We start from the raw sequence: 16,844 nt of genomic DNA, 5'->3' as shown, positions 1-16,844 counted from the left end.
TCTTGGCTTCTAATGATATCTCTGGCTTGATCTGTTCCAAGACCCAGCTGTTTGTCTTTTTGGCTGTCCACAGTATCCTAAGCATTCTTCTTCAGCACCATATCTCAGATGAGTTGATTTTTCTTCTGTCTGCTTTCTCTACTGTCCAACCCTCACATCCATACATAGTGATGGGGAATACATTGGCTTGGGCAATTCTAACTTTTGTGCTCAGCTGTATATCTTTATTCTTCAGTAGTTTTTCTAGTTCTTTTATAGCTGTCCTTCCCATTCCCAATCTTCTTCTTATTTCTTGACTGCAGTCACCATTCTTGTCTATGGCCCATTACAGACGGGCTTAAAGTTATGCGCAGAGCGCATACTAGGTTAAGGCGGGGCGTGCTTCCGCACTGCCCTAACGCTGTGCGCGCTGTGCGCGCACAAAATGGCAGCGCCGTTCCACACAGCTGCCGCCATCGATACGTCACGACCGTGCCACCTCCAAACGAGGTGGCGCGGTTGTGACGTATTGGGGTTGCGGCAGGCGCCTAGGGCGCCCTTTCCGCAACCCCGGAAGGAGCTCCGTTTCGGAGCTCCTTCCTGGTTTGGTCCGCTGGGCGCAGCGGACCAAAGGAGAAAGGGGCCAAACGGCTTTCCAGGCTGCGGGGAAGGGCCTTTTGCCGCTTCCCTGCAGCCCGGAAGCGGCAGATCGGGGCCTCAGCGGCTGCCGTCTGAACACTGAGGCCCCGATCTGGCAGGGAAAGGTGCCCTACAGGCTGCCCCAAAGGGGCGGTCTTATGCACCTATATTTGATCCTAGGTATGGGAATTCTTTAACTATAGGATCTCCCTTTTTCTAGAACTCAATAGCTGTACGATATCCTTCCATTTTGTTTTTCTTTAATGATCTACAATGGTAAAGGGGGGGAAAAACTACCCAGAGAGGCCACGAGTAAAAGTGGAGACAAATCTGCAGCACTTACCAGGGTGACCAGAGAGCCTCTTTTTCCAAGACAAGTCCTTTATTTCAACCTTCTGTCAAGGAGAAATTCCAAAATGTCCTCCATTTTGAACGTGCCTAAGAAGCGTGAATTTATATTTCTATGAATGGTTTTGGCTTTTATGTTGGGATGTCCTCCATTTTTCTTGAATGATGTACCTTTTACAATGCTTTGCCCTCCTTTGCAGTTAGGACGTCTGGTCACCCAGCACTTAGCCTGCCAAGGTCTGGTCATCAAGTGAGCCAACAGCCTCTGAAAGCATCCATTGTAAGCCACCCTCCCTCCCCAGTATGCAAATAAGAAATAGGGATGGTATAATAGTAACAGCTCATTGGCTGCTGCCTGTCTGTTTCAAGGCTGGCAGTCATAATGGGGGTCTAGATGTCCTGAGCGATTTAGGGTTATTCTTGTGCTCTGTACTTCTGACTTTGGCCACAATGGCCTAAAAACCTTGGTTTCACCAACTGCCAGCAACCAAACACTCAAGGCCAACCCCTTTTCATAAGTGAAACCATCTCATACTATGTTGTGTGTAGCACTGGGCCTTTCTTTCACTGGTTTGGGGGACTGCTCCTGTGCCAAGCTTTGTTCCAGGCCCAAAGTAATACCCCAAAGTGGCTACTCAACAACAAACCCCTGTCTCAGGTACAGGTGCCATCTTGAAGCCAGGTCTTAATAGTGGAATAGGTATATAGACTGCATAATTATTTGAACATCAACTAAGATAACATGGTAGAAAGAGGATCTGTGAATCTTTGAGACCTTGAAGCTCTCACCTTTCTGCATAGAACATAAGAAGCTGCATTTTTACCAGGTCAGATTATTTGTCCATCTAAGTCAGTAGGATTTAGACTAGCAGTGGCTCTCTACAGTCTTGGGAAGGGGTCTTTTCTATCACCAACTTCCCCATCCTTTTCATTTTGAAGTGGAGATGCCAGATCTTGAACCTGTTGCCTTCTGCATACAAAGTACCTGCTCTGCTATGGAAGTATGTTGCCTCCCTTCTCTTGAGCTACAAGGCCAGGAAGGTGGCTGTTTAAAAGGGCAGACAAAGAGAAAGGCATCAGTAAATGCCTGATCCAGAGAATGGTATTTCTAAAGTCCTGTGAGAAGAGGAAACAACATGATCAGTGGTGAGTGGAAAAAGAGAAAAAGAATTAGATCAGACCTCAGGGTGATTATCTGCAAGAATTATCATTGTCCATGTAGTTCAAAAGTGCAAGATAGGTTGTTGTTGTTCGTAGTGGTGGTAGTGGTGTGTGCCTTCTAGTTGTTTCTGAAAGAATTAAGTAAAAGTCCTCCAGATTTCCAATGTGTTATATATAACAATGGGACAGCGAAGCATTAGTAAGGCTATATTTGGTCTGATATTGTTGTACCCAGCAGCTGTGCATCATTAGTATTTCAACTCACATGAGGCTGCTAGTCACACCTTTTTGCCAGTTAAACGCTCTCTTTTGCTCTATCTTGTCCTCTAGATATGACCAATTGATGAATCTCACATAAAGTCCTTCTTTTGGAGATTCTTGAATCTGCTTGTGGATTATGGATACCAAAAAGGACCAGTATGATGGTGAAGAGAATGACATAAATATGAGGCCTTATTCTTTGGGACATTACACAACTCAGGGTAAGTTTACTGCAGAACACGGCAATATAAAGTGCCCTTCAATACTCATATGCAGTCTGTTTTCCTAGCAGAAGCTGGTACACACTGACTCTTGGGGTGTAAGACTCACGAATCTGCTTATGAGGAATGCATTCTAATATAAATATGTAGAGGCTGGCCTTACCATAACACAGTGGATTCTTTCACAATACATATTTATAGTGCTGATTCCACTTTAACTGCTGTAGCAACATACTGTGGAATCTTGGGAGCTGCGGATGGGGGAAAGATGTGTTTAGAATTCTTAGCCAAAGAGCAATAGTGCCCCACCAAACCTCAAAGGCCAGAATGGCAAGTAAAATGGAACCATAGGGCTACAATTGTATATTACTTTTATTGCTGTTATTTTATTCATTTATTTCCTGCCTTTCTCCTAATACAGTGGCCCTACCATATCAGTGGGCTAGCCATCCATGGACTCAACAGTCCACAGATCACCCTGCCCCATCACTGCCCACTTACTATAATGGGCTTGAGCATGCACATTTTTTCTCATCTGCAGGGCCTCCTGGAACCAAACTCCTGCAGATGGGAAGGTTGCACTATAATGGGGCTCAAGGCAGCTAACAACATACTTAAAAACAAGACCTTGAAACAGTAGTACTTGCACTGGTGACCTCTCGACTCTACTTCTGCAGTGCTCTCTACATGGGGCTACCTTTGTACCAAGTTTGGAAACTTCAATTGGTACAAAATATGTCAGCCGGGTTGTCATGGGCACATCCAGAACTGTCCATATTACACCAGTTCTAAAATCTCTTCACTGGCTGTCTATCAGTTTCTGGGCAAGGTAGAAGGTGTTGGTTCTACCCTTTAAAGCCCTACATGGCTTGGGTCCTGACTACTTGCGGGAGCGCCTACTTCCATACAATCATCCCTGCACACTTCAGACCTCTGGGAAGAATCTGCTACAACCTAAGAAGACCAGACTTTCAGCAGTGACCCAGAGGACTTTCTCATCAGCTGCCCCCCAGGCTCTGGAATGACCTGCTGGATGAGATTCGCCATATTATCACCTTGGAAGCCTTTAAAAAGGCTATTAAGGATATTCTGGCAGGCCTTCCCAGACTAGGTTAGATCCATTAGATCCATTAGACTTGCCTCCCCTTCTGTTGACACCTCTATTGCTACTGATACCAAAATTGTTTAATACCATCACTCCCGTCCCTCCCTCCTCTAGAGGAAGATTCATTTCTTCCGCTAATCTGCCCGAAATTTTAATGTATTTCTATTGGACAGTTTTAAATTTTTTATGTTTAATCTCTTTTTATGGATTGATCACTGTTTTTATGATTGAGGAGAGGGCTGAGGTTTTGAGGTTTTTAAATTGTAATTTTTAATTGTTTGATGTTTTACTTATACTGTTGGAGTCTGCTTTGATTCCTTTGTGAAAAAGCAGAATACAAATAATAATAATAATAATAATAATAACAACAACAACAACAACAACAGTGTGCCCGTGTCATACGCAGCTTTCAGCATACGCTGAAAGCCACATGGGGAGGAAGGGGTGGCATGTCACATAGGGACTAATGGGATGTGCGCCCATGGCATGCGCATGCTGCTGCACCACCACAAGCATGAGCCCCATTTGTTTAAATAGGGCTTGAGCACATGTGTAATTTGCTTTACATAGGGGAGTCCGGAAGGGATCCCCTGTGTAAAGCAAGGGCACACTTTATTATTATGAGTGTAGATTAAAAATTATACAAAGCTTCGATAAAAGTAAAAATATAAAAGTTACTTTAAAAGAAATTAAACAATTTATAAAGTTAAAAGATTAAACCTTTAAAACCTCAACATTAATTAAAAGATGATAAAAACCATAAAACAGCACATCCAAAGCTGGGTGGCACATGAAAGTTTTCACTTGCCTATGGAAGGAAACCAAAAGAGAGCCACCCATGTCTCCCCAGGGTGGGAGTTCCTAAAACTGGGAGCAGCTACCAAGTAGACTCTCTCCCTCTTTCCCACTAAATGAGCCTGAGAAGCTAGTAGGACTGAGAGAAGGGCCTCTCCAGAAGAGCATAGAACTCTAACTGACTTAGAAAGGGAAATACAGGGGCTGTACAGACCGGTACTTTGTGCCAGCCTGTACGCACGGTGAGGGCTGAGTGTCCACATGATCGAAGCTCTTACTGTGCTGCCCAGCCGCCATTATGGCATGCGCCCATGATGACGCACGCCAGGTACAGTCCCCAAATGGCACTTATGACGCCCCTTCCAGGAAGCTGCTTAGAGCAGTGTCTTTTTGCTTCCTACAGGGAGCGGATTTGTACTGCTGCGTGCGGCTCTTGAGGCACCAATCCAGGGCAAAAAGGGGCGGCGTCCTACCACCCATCTGTACAGTCGCTCCATCCTTCAAGTAGCCTGTACCCAAGCCATATAGAGCTTTATAGGTCATCACCAGTGCTTTGAATTCTGCCTGGAAATGGACTGGCAGCCAGTGGAGTTGTTGCAACAAAGGAGTTGGGCGCTCTCTGTATCCAGCAACAACAATCTGGCTCCAGCGTTTTGGATCAACGGATGTTTCTGAGCACTTTTCAAAGGCAATCCCATATAGAGCACATTACAGTAATCCAAAAGGGATGTAACCAAGGCATATGTTACTGTGGCCATATCCAACTTCTCCAGGAACAAATGTAGTTGGTGCACTCGCTTTAACTGTGCAAATACATTTCTGGGCACCACTGAAAGCTATGCCTCTAGGCTCAGAGTTGAATCCAGGAGTACTCCTAAAGTGCAAACCTGAATCCCTGTTCCATAATCTGTCTTTTGACTGACCAGGAGCACCTCTGTTTTGCCTGGATTAAGCTTCAATCTGTTTCCTCTCTTCCACTCAGTTACAGTTGCCAGGCTGTGTTTAGCACAAGAATAGCTTCCTTGAATTAGGTGGAAAGGAGAAATATAGCTAAGAATCATCAGTATACTGGTGATACCTGACCGCCAAACTCTGGGCAATAGCTCCCAGATAGATAATCTGCCTCATCCAGGAATTCCAGGAGTTGCGAAGGCACCATACACTTGTGTACCTTAGCTTAAAAAGGGGATATTGGAGACTGGCCTATAGTTATCTAGAACAATAGGATACACGAAAGCCCCCCCCCCCAAAAAAGAGATCTTACAGCAGCCTCATTCAGGCAAGTTGTGTCTTCCTTGTCCTAAAGAGGCATTAATAACTTTCCTTACTCACTCAGCCTGTCCTCCTCTGGTCTGTTTAATAAGCTAGGGAGGGCAAAGGTCTAGTATACATGTGGTGAATCTCACCTCTCCAAGGATCCTGTCCACATTCTCAGGCTGCACAAATTGAAAAATATCCATCAACACTGGACAAGCAGGGGCCAAGGTTATATCCACTAGACCTGTATCAACTCTGGTGTCCAGGTCGGAGTGAATCCAAGCAATTTTATCTGCAAAGTGGTGAGAAAATTCTTTACAGTGGATTGTTGAGAGGCTTACATTTTCCTTTGGATGAGATGGTAACAGATCTCTGATCACTTGAAACAGCTCCATTAGATGGTTCTGTGAGAAAGCTATGGTGTTAGACAAAAATGTCTTTTTTGTTACCTTTATTGCCTTACCATAGGCTTTCAGATAGATTTTATCCTGTTTTCAGTCAGACTCACTTTTGAGTTGTCTGCCTGTGTTGTTCTCATCTCTGTCTTGTTTCATTGCTGTCAGCTCCTTTGAAAATTAGGGGGCAGGTTTACCTCCATTCTGTGAGAAGGAATGCTTAGGAGTGATTGTGTCTACCACCTATTCCAGTGGTGTGGGCATTTCTTCAGTCCAGAGATCAATCATGGCTTCATCAAGATTGCAAGACAAAGCAGCAGCAAATTGTATCAGGAAGCTATCTAGAATCTTAAATCTCCTCGTGTAGTCCATCTTAATGGGTCACCTGCCCCTGCAAAGACTCTGAGTCCTAGCATGTCTAAACCTGATCAAAAAGTGATCTGTCTATAACAACAGAACACTTCTCCATTCCCAGATCATCATCATTCCATCCTGAACAGAAAACAATGCCTAGAAAGGGCCCAGAACCATGAGCGAAGCCAGACACCACTTGTAACAGACTCATGATTGCTTTTGCTATGAAGTCCTCAGCATTTTCAGCCTAGAGGGGCTGCATGAAAGGGCTCAGCATTACATCCTGTAAAAATTACAGTTGTGTCTTGGATCCACAGAAATGTTCATTTACAGTTGGCCCTCCTTATCCATAGATTTTTTAATCCATGGATTCAAACATCCATGGCTTGAAAATATATATATATTTTTAAAGTATAAATTCCAAATAGCAAACCTTGATTTTTCATTTTATATAAGGGACATCATTTTGCTGTGCCATTATATTTAATGGACTTGAGCATCTACTGATTGAGTTATCTACAGGGGATCCTGGAACCAACCCCCAGTGGATAACAAGGTCCCACTGTACTTTACGCAGTTCCTTAATTTTTGGTTTTTTAACTTGAAGCTATGTCTCATCATCATAAGTTCCTTTTCTCACACACAGTGAGGAACATTCAGTGTTCTAGAGAGACGTAGTCTGGAAGTGATTTAGGGCTGTAATGTTGTGCATTGGGGTGCCTTTACTCGATGCCTGGATTTATGCTCTGAATGTAAATGGGTTCCTTCAGCTTTGCATCTGGACAATGCTACTCTCCTGGCTTTCACCATAACAGAAAGGAGATTAAAACAATAAATAGAATCCAAGGCATTTCTAGCAGGAGCGTTATATTTCCTGAACATAACATACTCAGTACAATAAAAATAGCTTCAGTATGTGCTCAGAACAGGAATGGCATTGGAAACAGGAGGACTAATGCTATCATTATGCCTTTCTGGCATAGGCAGTTAGCCAAGTGCATGACCCTAGTTGTTTCTAAATCAAGATGTAACACAAACCTACCTTTGACCATGTCTACATGGGCCAGAAAACCCCATGAACAGCAAGAGCAGTATTCTGGCTCCCAAACTGCCCTAAATTCCCCCTGTTACCTAAGCATTCTGGAGTGATGCCAGGTGGCTATCTACTCACATACATCCCATTGTGCCACCTGTTGCTGCCAGCTCAAGTTACTTTCTCTGAGGCTAAAAATGGCCAGCATCAATCACATGGCTGGGCACCTTGTTCTGACCACAGAGGGAGTAACTTGTCACAGTGGTAGTGGGCGACACTGAGAACAGCCACCCAGCATCACTCTGGAGGTCTCTGGAAAGATCTGGAGCAAAATGTAAGTTTTCAACATCTGTTTTAAGGGTTATATAATGTGGGTTTGGTGGTGACCTGGCCATATGTTATTTGGACAGTTTGCACCAAAATCAGGCCCTATGTCATCTCGACTGATTGCTGTAAAAACAGGGTGTGGGGAGGACCTGCTATTTGACTTGTTCAGACACAGCCTCTGTCTCTCCATCCATACAGGTTTAAGACAGCTTTATGAGAACCATCAGCTCTGTGATGCCACCTTGGTTGCTGAAGGAAAGAAATTCCCATGTCATAGGTGAGTTTCTGTATTTGCTGCTTTGCTAGCTTCTTTGGTGAATATTGGCCTGATAAATCAGGGCATGTCCTTATAGTTACCAAAAGGCTGCTTTACTTAGGAAGGAGGAGTTGCCTAACCAAAAGTAGAGTGCACACATCAGCGCAGAGATGCTCCAGTTTTGAGGGAATGTTATAACCACTAGCATTGCATATAACAAACTTTGTCACCATGAATCCTATCAGATCACTTCCCCTAATAAGCCAATGATTCTGTTCTAGCACTAGTCAGATGCCTGAAAAAGCTTAAATTTTTTAATTCTTGTCTGACACAAGCTCAATTTTTTATTTTTATATATATTTTTGTAAGATTAGCACAAATTCTGCTCTTGGTAATACTAGACTAAATTTATACAAATTACAGTTTATAATTAAGATTTATAAAATTATGCATACTGTGGGGAAAGTGGATAGATTCGCCCCCCTCCCTCTCTTAATAATAGAACTCAAGATCATTCAGTAAAACTGATTGGCAGGAGATTAAGGTCTGGCAGAACAAAGTACTTCCTCACACAACACATAATTAATTTATGGATTTAATTGCCATCCAATATGTTGATGACCACAACATTAGATGACATTAAAAGGGGATTAGAAAAATTCATGAAGGATAAGATTATGAATTGCTTTGAAAACTTGCTTGGGACTTCTAGGAATATAGCTCCTAGAATCCCCCAGCCAATATGGTCATGCCCATTGCTGGTAGGGACATTCTGGGAACAGTAGTTCAAAAAAGGAATGGCACAGTTATTGGCTATGGTACCTCCATTTTCAGTCATGAATGAGCATGACTTTTGCAGGCATAACATTACAAATGCCCAGGGAGAAGGACCAAACCTTTAGCAAGCACAGGTTTATAACTACACCATCCTACACCTGTTTGGATCCCCAGTAGCAATGTATCTTTAGCCTCCACTGGTACTGTCCAGCAGGTATAACTCAGGATTGTGTCCTACTCTTTCTAACAATAAGCAGCCAAGTGCTTCAGGTATTTCAGTAGCATGGAAAGATGACAATGGCCTCCTCCTGTTGTTTTTTGTACAGCGCTGTGTATAATTACAGCGCTATAGAAATAAAGTTTAATAATAATAATAATACATGATGCTCTTGACGTCCTTTCAAATAGGGAGATTTTCTGTAGATATTCTCCTTGGTACTGTGCCTCATGGTAATAGGTGAACACCTCTGTTCACAAAAAAATATGAGATCTCTACATGAACCATTTAGCCTGCAGAGAAATGTACATTTGAAAGGAAGTATAGACTAGCCCTACCACTTGTTTCAAAGCACTTGTGTTCTTTCATGTATATCCTTGACATTTCTCTCCTCCTAGCAGATTTACAGGTAAACTAGTCCAGAGGTACATGGGAGGTAAGGTGGATTTCCAAGTTATTCCAAATGACACTAATTGTGGGTCAAACTAAGCATTATGGGCACAGCAAATTCACTGTGATTGAACACATTTCCCCTCTAACAACAGAAAATAAGTGATCCAGAAGTCAGAACTGCAAATTAAGCCTCTTTATGCTTTTCAAAAATGAATGCTATACATTAGTGAGGAAAGGCATGTATTATGACAAACACATATTTCACCACTTGGGGGAGCACCTCTTCCAAATTCATTCTAAGTGTACAGTATTATATGGTTTGGCCCTGAGAAAGCTGAATATAAGTGTCCTTAGGGTTGTGAAATCGAAGGCTTTCATGGCCAGCATCCATAATTTTTTGTGGGTTTTTCGGGCTATGTGGCCATGGTCTAGAAGAGTTTCTGAAGATGCCAGCCACAGATACTGGTGAAACGTCAGGAAGAAACTCTTCTAAAACATGGCCACATAGCCCGAAAAATCCACAAAAAACTATGTCCTTAGAGTTCTTCCATCCTGAGTGGTACTCATTTCTGTTTAGAGACAGAAATGGACAAATTATCAATTTCATTTTTCTCAGTTATTTTAATTTTAGTTACTCCCAATTACTTATTATCTTAAAATTGTGTCCCATTTCTGGATCAGTCTATGATTTTTTTAGGTGGACATAAGGATGCTTACATTATTTTATCCTAATATATGTATTTATGAAAATAATATTGCCTGAAACAAACTATTGCAAGCCATATTCTCTTAATGTAATTCATATTTGTTCATGAGGCTCACTAATAGACATTTTTATGTAGACACCTGTATTTGGAAAGTTGCATCCCAAAATTCAAATACATTGGAATATTAAGGGGAAAATATGTTTTTGTTTGCATATTCAAGAAGAGTAATGCTAGGTAGTTTCACATTCATATGCAAAGTGAATGAGTTTCTCCCTGTCCCACTTTAGCTGGATTACATGAATTCAAAGGCTTTAGGGTATTTATAATTAGCATGAGCTCATTTCATGTTTTGATGCTGTTGCTTTACTGTCTTTCTTTACAGGGCTCTGTTGGCCTCATTCAGCCCCTACTTCTATGCTATGTTCACCAGGCCGTTTAGGGAATGTTGGGAAAGACATGTTGTGTTTGAAGAGATGAAATCTTCCATCCTTCAGAGAATCCTAAATTATATCTACACTGGGGAATTATTGCTCATACCTGAAACTGCTCAGGATCTCTTCACAGCAGCTAGCAGGCTTATCATCCTCCCATTACAGGAGATCATTGGCAAGTAAGACAGAATCCTGTTTTAGAAATGGAAAAGGGGCTATGTTTGGGTAGTTACTGGTGATAGTGGTTCCCAAACTGTGATCCTTCAGGTTATTTTAGACTGCAGCTCACAGAGGCTCCAGCCACCATGGCCAACAATAAGGAATTCTGGGAGCTGAAGTCCAAAACATCTGGCAGGCCAAAGTTTGAGAACCAATGCTTTAAGAGATATGGAGCTCCCCCTTGCAGGAGAAGGCACACTTTTTTGTGGTCCATAAATGACATTGAGGGTCTATGAGTAGCCTTCAGAGGACCTGTGAACCAAGCACCAAAATGAAAAGAAAGTGGATTTCCTTCCTTTCAATTTCCTCCTTGTTATTTTGAAAACTTCACCACAGCCCGAGAAAGACAGGCTGAAAGGGGCATGGTGACGGCAATCCTAGGGTTCTGGACTGCACAGCAACCAAATGGTCTGGAACCCTAGTATGTAATGGCGGTGTCCTGATGGCAGTGTCCCGTCCACATGGGCGCCACCATCTTTATGTAAGGAATGTGCAGCATATGTACGTTGCTGTGTGTCCGTTACGTCACGAGTGTGCCAGTGGTGCACTCGCGATGTAACCTGGACACCGCAAGAAGAACCTGGAAGTACTGGGTTCTTTTTACTCTGGAGGGACATCACACTGTTTGGCAGCTGTGGCATCCCTCCGGAGTTAAAATGAGCGCCTGCAGACCGCCATTTTCGGGTGGTCTGTACTGCACCTTAGGTACATTTTTCAGGTGTGTGTGTGGGGTCCCTAGCATTCATCAGGTTTTCATAGAGGTCTGTGATCCCAAAAGCTTTAAGACCGTTGTTGTTGTTGTTGTTGTTGTTGTTGTTGCGTGCCTTCAAGTCATTTCCAACTTGAACCTATCATGGGATTTTCTTGGCAAAATTTGTTCAGAGGAGGTCTGCTATTGTCTTCGCCTGAGGATGAAAGCATGTGACTTGCTCAAGGTCACCAGTGGGTTTCATGGCTGAGAGAGAATGAAAACCTGGTCCCCAGAGCTGTGATCCAACATTTAAACCACTCACTACACTGGTGCCCAAAACCATTATACAACACCACTTATTTAATATTTTTGCAACAAGTCTGAAATGAATAAGAAACATATCAGGATAGTAAATGAGAACATGGAGATATGTGCCACAGAATTTTCAGTACCAGTATCTGCTGAATAGAAGGTGTCCCATGCTTATTTTCCTGGAGTATATTAAGTAGGCTTTTCATACCTATCTTTAATATAATGAATCTCTTCACCCCAACCAAGGTCCAGGATCATGGCAAAAGTCAAGGATCAAGATCTTGGCAAAGGTCAAGGACTATATTTCACCTGGTCCACAGTCAGTTTCAGTTTTGACATGAACTGGTAGGGCCAATAAAGAATGAGAAAATTCCTGGTTCATACAGGAGTCTCTTAAATGTGGAGGTTCATAGAAAGCATCACCACATTCCTTATTCACCAAAAGAGAATTCATTTAAGGAAAATGACTAGGACACTCCCACTAACCCATAAGAATTTACCTGCAGCTGAGGGGCTAGTTTAGGGAATCTTCTTAGTTAAAAGTGATGTAAGATGTTCCTTACTGACTCTCTTTGTAGGGCACTGTTGGCCTCATCCAGCCCTTCCTTCCATCCATGCCATTTTCACCAGGCCTTTTAGAGAATGTTGGCAGACACATGCCTTTGTTTGCAGAGTTTTCCTGTTGCCTCTTCTCCTGGACTTCACAAAAGAAAAGTATTATATAGCTGTGATCTGACATTTATGCTCACTGTTTCATTCCCACAGTATCTTTGGACTTGTTGATCTTTTGCTTGGCCCACTGGTACCTTCCCTTACTATGGCTTACCTCTGTTTCTACTGGTCTCTTCTTATCAAGTCCTGATCTGCTGCCTTCCAATGCTGATCTGCTACATCTTCCTCTCCTAGGAATTCCTCTTTTTAACACAACTTTAAAAGCCCTTAGATCAAGAATGAAGAAACTACAACATATAGGTAATATGTAGCTCCCCATGGCAAAATAAATAAATAAATGTTTTGCTCCCAAATGCATTCTGAAGGTGTGAGGGGGGGCATTTTTACCATGTTTTTGGTCCTTTTAAAGATAGTAGATTAGAAACTGAAGTGAAGTGGACCTTAAACAAGGGGAAAGTGCCCTCCACACCCTCCAGGAGCATTTGGGGACAAAAGGTGAACTTTTTGTAGATGCATGTATGCAGTGGAAGGATGTGGCCCTCCAAGGTCTCTTAAGGAGCCAATGTATCCCCCTAAACTCCAGTAGTTGCCCACATCACCTTAGATTCTAAACAGTCACTCATTCGTCACCTTCTGAGAGACATACCTTCACCTCTTTTCTTCTCACTGTTTAGAAGTTTAGGCAAAGTGTGTGAGGAATGGGGAAGGTCACTTCATAACTATAGGAAGCCTAGGGAAAGATGAATGGCAGCTTATAGTCCAAGCAAAGTGGGAATGCTTCACCCTAAAATGGAATGGGGATGAGAGGCACTTTACTGTTAGGTCCACGAGGTGACCATTAGACAGATGGAAAGAACTGCAACCTCACCCTAACTATCTTGGTTTTCAGGGTTTAACAAAAGATACAACTACATGATTTTCAAAAACCTTGACAAATTCATTGCCAAGTTCACAATGTGGCCTTCTATGCAGGGGAACACAATTCAGCATGCTAATGGGTGTGATCAGATCATTACCTTTTGGAGTGTAAGATTTCTTAGCAGTTTCCTGTTGGTGCTCATTTCTTCTCTCTCTTTTCCCAGATTCTTGGCTGACAGTATTTCTATGGACAGCAGCCTAGGGACTTATGCTTTGGCATATGCTCATAACCACCATGCTTTGCTCCGTGTGGCTGCACATCACATTTTCTTGAACTTTGAACCTCTTTCTGCACATGAGACCTTCCCAGGCCTGGATCTTAGCACAGTGGTCAGCATTATTTCTTCAGACAAACTTCTAGTATCCTCAGAACTGACTGTGTACCATGCTGTGCAGCACTGGGTGAGGTCTCAACCAGCTGAGCATCTGTCACTGATCAAGAAGCTCATGAGACAAGTCCGCCTCCCACTTCTAACATCTGAGGAGGTTGCTACTGTCCAGCAAGATATCATTGCAGAATATGGGCATGCACATTTGCAATGGGAGCAGCTGGATGGAGCTGGGAGACTCCTGAAGTGTGGGGGTCTCAGGCATGGCATGTATGATGACTGGATTGTGAGTTTGGGCCTTTTTGTAAGCAACATGCAAGGAGGAGTGGTTGAACGTCTGAAAACTCATTTCTTGGGATTCAACCTGCAGATGGAAAGTTGGGAGGAAATCCCACCTTTGATGTACCTTGACTCCTCTGGCTTCTTGTCTGTGGGGCACAAGCTCTATGTCTCTGGGGGGCAAAGGCTCAATGGATCTGTCTTAGGCAATCTACATGAATTTGATGCTCTTACAGGCCAGTGGATACAGCTGCCTTCCATGTCCATACCCCGTCGTGAACACGGCTTTCTAGCATGTAAACAGAAACTCTATGCACTGGGGGGACGGAGTGGAAGAAGTGTGCTTGATTCTGCAGAAAGCTTTGACTTGGTACAGAAGTTCTGGTCTCCCATTGCCAGCCTACCCTTTGCAGTCAGTCATTTTGCTTCTGCCACCCTGAAAGACAAGCTGTACCTAATTGGAGGATTCTCTCACACAAGGGCAAGTGGCCTTGCTCATCGTGGCATCCTGATTTATAATACAAACTTAAATGTGTGGAACCAGGTGCCCCTGGCTTTTCAGTGTTACAAATCAACGGCAGTGACCATGGACAATGGGATTTTTGTAATAGGTGGATTAGTTGAGGAAAGCAGCCGGCGTGAGACCCCTGGCACTGTAATCCGAGCTCTGATTTCTGGCACCCATAAGTGCTTTTTCCTCAGCAAGGATGGTACTGTGAGCCAGGATGTTGCCATTCCAGAGCTCCCCATCCTGGTCTTGCCGCCCTGTGCAGTGCAGTGGCAAAGACGAATTCATGTGCTGGTAGGGAATACAATTTACCAATGGAAGCCTGGAGAGCCCAGTTGGACCAGAAGTCGAAAAAGTGCTCCCAACACAAGGGTGACATTCTTAACTGTGGTTAATGGTGTGATGCTGAGGGTACCAAAGAAAGCTCTGCAGCCCCTTTTACGAGAAGCCTCAGCAGCACTGACAGCAGTTTGGGTAGCTGATCAACAGCCTTATTGATGCTCCCAAATCCAGGTCACTTCCTCAGTTTCTCCATGGCACCCAGAAGTGGGAGTACCACCATACCAAGCTGTTCCCCTTGAGATCGTTAGTCCTGATTTCTTTAAGATTTGAATACACGTACATTGTTTGCTTCTTATAGCACTTGAGACAGGGTGTCTAAGGCTGAGACTAGTGGCCTAACTACTGAATAAATCACATTCCTACCACTTGTGCCTCTTGATGTTAGAAACAAGTGCCTGGGCAAACTCCCTTCATCTTGCCCATTTGTGTTCTGTCTTCTGTCTTAGTCATTGTACGCTTTCTTTTCACCTATGTCATCTGATCCTGTACACATTCACATAATCCTGTACTCAGTGCTTTATTTTCTTTCTTCTCCTATCCTTCTTACCCAACTCATTAATTTTTTTTTACATGAAAACTATTTGATCTCTCTCTCTCTCTCTCTCTTTCTGTTTTCCTCTTCTCATCCCCACACATGTTTTTCAATGTTTAGGGATAGCACTTTTAGTTTTGTTTCTTAACATGCAAAGCAGAAACCATAGCCAGAAAGGGTAAAAAGGATGAAGCAAAATATTAAGAACAGCTATCATGAAGAGAGAGTCACTGGACCATAGATGCTGATGATAAACCTTCCTTTCAAAATATTAATTGGCTTAATATTTATACATCTGTATTGATTTTGTTATACATTTATATTCTGCTTTTCATCCATGAAGCACAAGAAGGTATATCTGTACATTAATCCTCTTTTTTGGTTTTTGGTTTTATTATCATAGCAACTCTATCAGGTCGGGGAGGGCAAAATATACTATTGATTGGTATGTGAGCTTCACAGTTGAGTGGGGATTTGAATTTGGGTTTCCACACTCTAAGGGTGTATCTACATTATACATTACAGCCCTCTGAAGCCACTTTCCCTACCATGGCTCTATCCTATGGAATCCTGCAATGTGTAGTTTCATGAGGTACTTAGAATTCTCTGTCACAAAACTGTCATACCATAACCTGGGGAAATTTGGTGACCAAAATACCAATCCTAGGATTCCACAGAATACAGCCATGGCTGATAAGGTGGTATCAAACTGCTCTAATTGTGCAATATGGATACCAACTAATACAACTTCACTAACTCTTCTGTCCTGCTCTCTGTCTGCTCTATAGCTAATAGTGTTCTAGCCATTTGGGGGGCAGTTTTTGCACAAGTAGGAAAAATAAATGGCAAACCTATTTCTACAGTGTACGATTCTGGCAATATATGTATGTACTAGTGTTGACGGTTGTATATTAAATTGTTTGCTGGTTCAAGGTGACAGAAGAGAGGTAGGGGAAAGAATTCCTGCACAAACAAATATCAGTAGCACAGCAGTGTCATTCCTTCCTTCCTTCCTTGCATTTACATCCTTTGGTTTAGCCAAAATGGCTCCTAGGATGACTCACACGATATGTCCTCATCAGTTTACGTGCTTTTCTGTCTGTGCATCTCTGTGCTGTGTGCCTTCAAGTCATTTCCTAATTATGACAACCATAAAGTGAACCTATCACAGGGTTTTCTTGGGATGTTTCTTCAGAGAGGGATTGCCTTTGCCATACTCTGAGAGAGTGTGACTGGCCCAGGGTCATTCATTGGGTTTCCATGGCCAAGCTGGGATTCAAATTGTGGTCTCCAGAGTCATAGTCCAATGCTCAGACTATGCTACTCTGGCTCTCTACACTGTACAGCTAGCATGTTATTAGTACAAGGCATATTTCAGTAATAGCA

General features: G+C 42.9%; 1 protein-coding gene across 2 annotated transcripts; it reads left to right on the top strand.

Moving 5' to 3' along the window:
- The first annotated feature begins 1,479 nt into the window (after positions 1-1,479).
- Positions 1,480-15,291, top strand: LOC121923592 (kelch-like protein 17). Of its 2 annotated transcripts, none has more exons than XM_042454146.1 (5): positions 1,480-1,624; positions 2,458-2,609; positions 8,074-8,152; positions 10,608-10,835; positions 13,633-15,291. In XM_042454146.1, exons 2-5 carry the CDS (start codon positions 2,525-2,527, stop codon positions 15,080-15,082), a joined length of 1,842 nt encoding a protein of 613 aa, XP_042310080.1. In that variant the 5' UTR covers positions 1,480-1,624; positions 2,458-2,524; the 3' UTR covers positions 15,083-15,291. The 2 variants fall into 2 exon arrangements, with proteins under 2 accessions (XP_042310080.1, XP_042310081.1); XM_042454147.1 differs by lacking the exon at positions 1,480-1,624 and adding an exon at positions 1,749-1,793.
- The last annotated feature ends 1,553 nt before the right edge of the window (positions 15,292-16,844 follow it).

Source organism: Sceloporus undulatus, chromosome 2 (genome assembly GCF_019175285.1).
Source record: "Sceloporus undulatus isolate JIND9_A2432 ecotype Alabama chromosome 2, SceUnd_v1.1, whole genome shotgun sequence".
NCBI lineage: Eukaryota > Metazoa > Chordata > Lepidosauria > Squamata > Phrynosomatidae > Sceloporus > Sceloporus undulatus.
This window is presented reverse-complemented; position numbering and strand designations above follow the sequence as displayed.

Excerpts from the sequence above, each read along its gene's own strand:
- LOC121923592 (XM_042454146.1), top strand. The coding sequence starts at position 2,525 with ATGGATACCAAAAAGGACCAGTATGATGGTGAAGAGAATGACATAAAT. Across the intron at positions 8,153-10,607 it reads AAGAAATTCCCATGTCATAG|GGCTCTGTTGGCCTCATTCA; the intron begins GTGAGTTTCTGT and ends CTTTCTTTACAG. Across the intron at positions 10,836-13,632 it reads TTACAGGAGATCATTGGCAA|ATTCTTGGCTGACAGTATTT; the intron begins GTAAGACAGAAT and ends CTCTTTTCCCAG.